Source organism: Fukomys damarensis, unplaced genomic scaffold (genome assembly GCF_012274545.1).
Source record: "Fukomys damarensis isolate Sample0158 unplaced genomic scaffold, DMR_v1.0_HiC HiC_scaffold_24, whole genome shotgun sequence".
NCBI classification, from domain to species: domain Eukaryota; kingdom Metazoa; phylum Chordata; class Mammalia; order Rodentia; family Bathyergidae; genus Fukomys; species Fukomys damarensis.
The window spans coordinates 10130668-10131628 of record NW_022900936.1 but is presented as its reverse complement, the minus strand read 5'-3'; the positions used below and the strand labels follow the sequence as shown (position 1 = coordinate 10131628).

Genomic DNA, 961 nt, shown 5'->3' with positions numbered 1-961 from the left:
ACCGTGGGCCGGGGGTGGGGTCGGCGGGGACTCCAGCACCCGCGAACCGAAGTCGTGCGAGCGCGCAGAGCAATGGGGGGCGAGAGGCGCGTCCTCTCCGGGACCTTATCCAGCCCTCTGGCTTTAAACCGCGCTGGTCCGTCCGGTGACACTTTGTGAAAAGGCACCAATGTACGCACCCTTCCCTGGACGCTGGAATTCCTCTTCCCCACCCCCAGGAAAAGTTTCCCTTGGAACTGGGCTTGACTCCCGGACTTCCTCTTGGTCCTCCCTTCTAGGCGGGGAGGAGTCTTGAGCCCTGCAGGAGCGACCTCCGGGGCCGGGGCGCTGAGTTCTTTGGAAACTGGCGTTGGTACCTAAAGCACTTATGGTGGTGTGGGATTTTCGGGTTTCCGAATCTGTCTACACCCGAGCCGCCTCAGAACCGTGGCCGCACCTTGAGGTCTCTCCTGTTGATTTGGGGGTTTTTCGTTTTCCAGTAAATCAATCTGTGGATGTTTCTTTTTCAGCAGCATGAGCAAGCTTTACAGATGCTCAGAACAGACCCACTTGTGAAACGGAAATAACACAAAAATGCCGATATGGTGGGGGGAAGCTGGGGTTTTTAGGTATTATTTTAAAATAGAAACTGCCCTTCTCCTTCTTTCTATCTGGAGCGCGAGTAATTGTTTCTTACTCCTTTGGAGGCAGTCATTTCGTTACCCGAGGGCTTGACAGAACGACACGGAAGTTGCTGTGAATACAGTTTGAGGTTCTGTTGGCTTTTTAGTAACCCTGTCTTGAACGTGTAAATACACAGCAAGGATGAGGTAAGTGTGCGACGCTAGCTCTCTGCTCACGTGACAGCTGCCAGTCCCAACGGAGATAGAGCCGGTTCCTTCTCTGTACCATTGGGTTTCTTTTTGCCACGTTTGACACAAGTGGCAAACTTCCACGTGCTTCCTGCCTCTTCAAAAGCTGG

The 961-nt window shown here is 53.4% G+C and overlaps 1 protein-coding gene across 1 annotated transcript in view; it reads left to right on the top strand.

The window, feature by feature from the left end:
- Window positions 1-482, top strand: part of Olig2 (oligodendrocyte transcription factor 2) — a 2700-nt gene extending 2218 nt beyond the window's left edge. The window contains 1 exon segment of the mRNA XM_033768050.1: window positions 279-482. Coding sequence (XP_033623941.1) covers window positions 279-482 — 204 coding nt within the window.
- The last annotated feature ends 479 nt before the right edge of the window (window positions 483-961 follow it).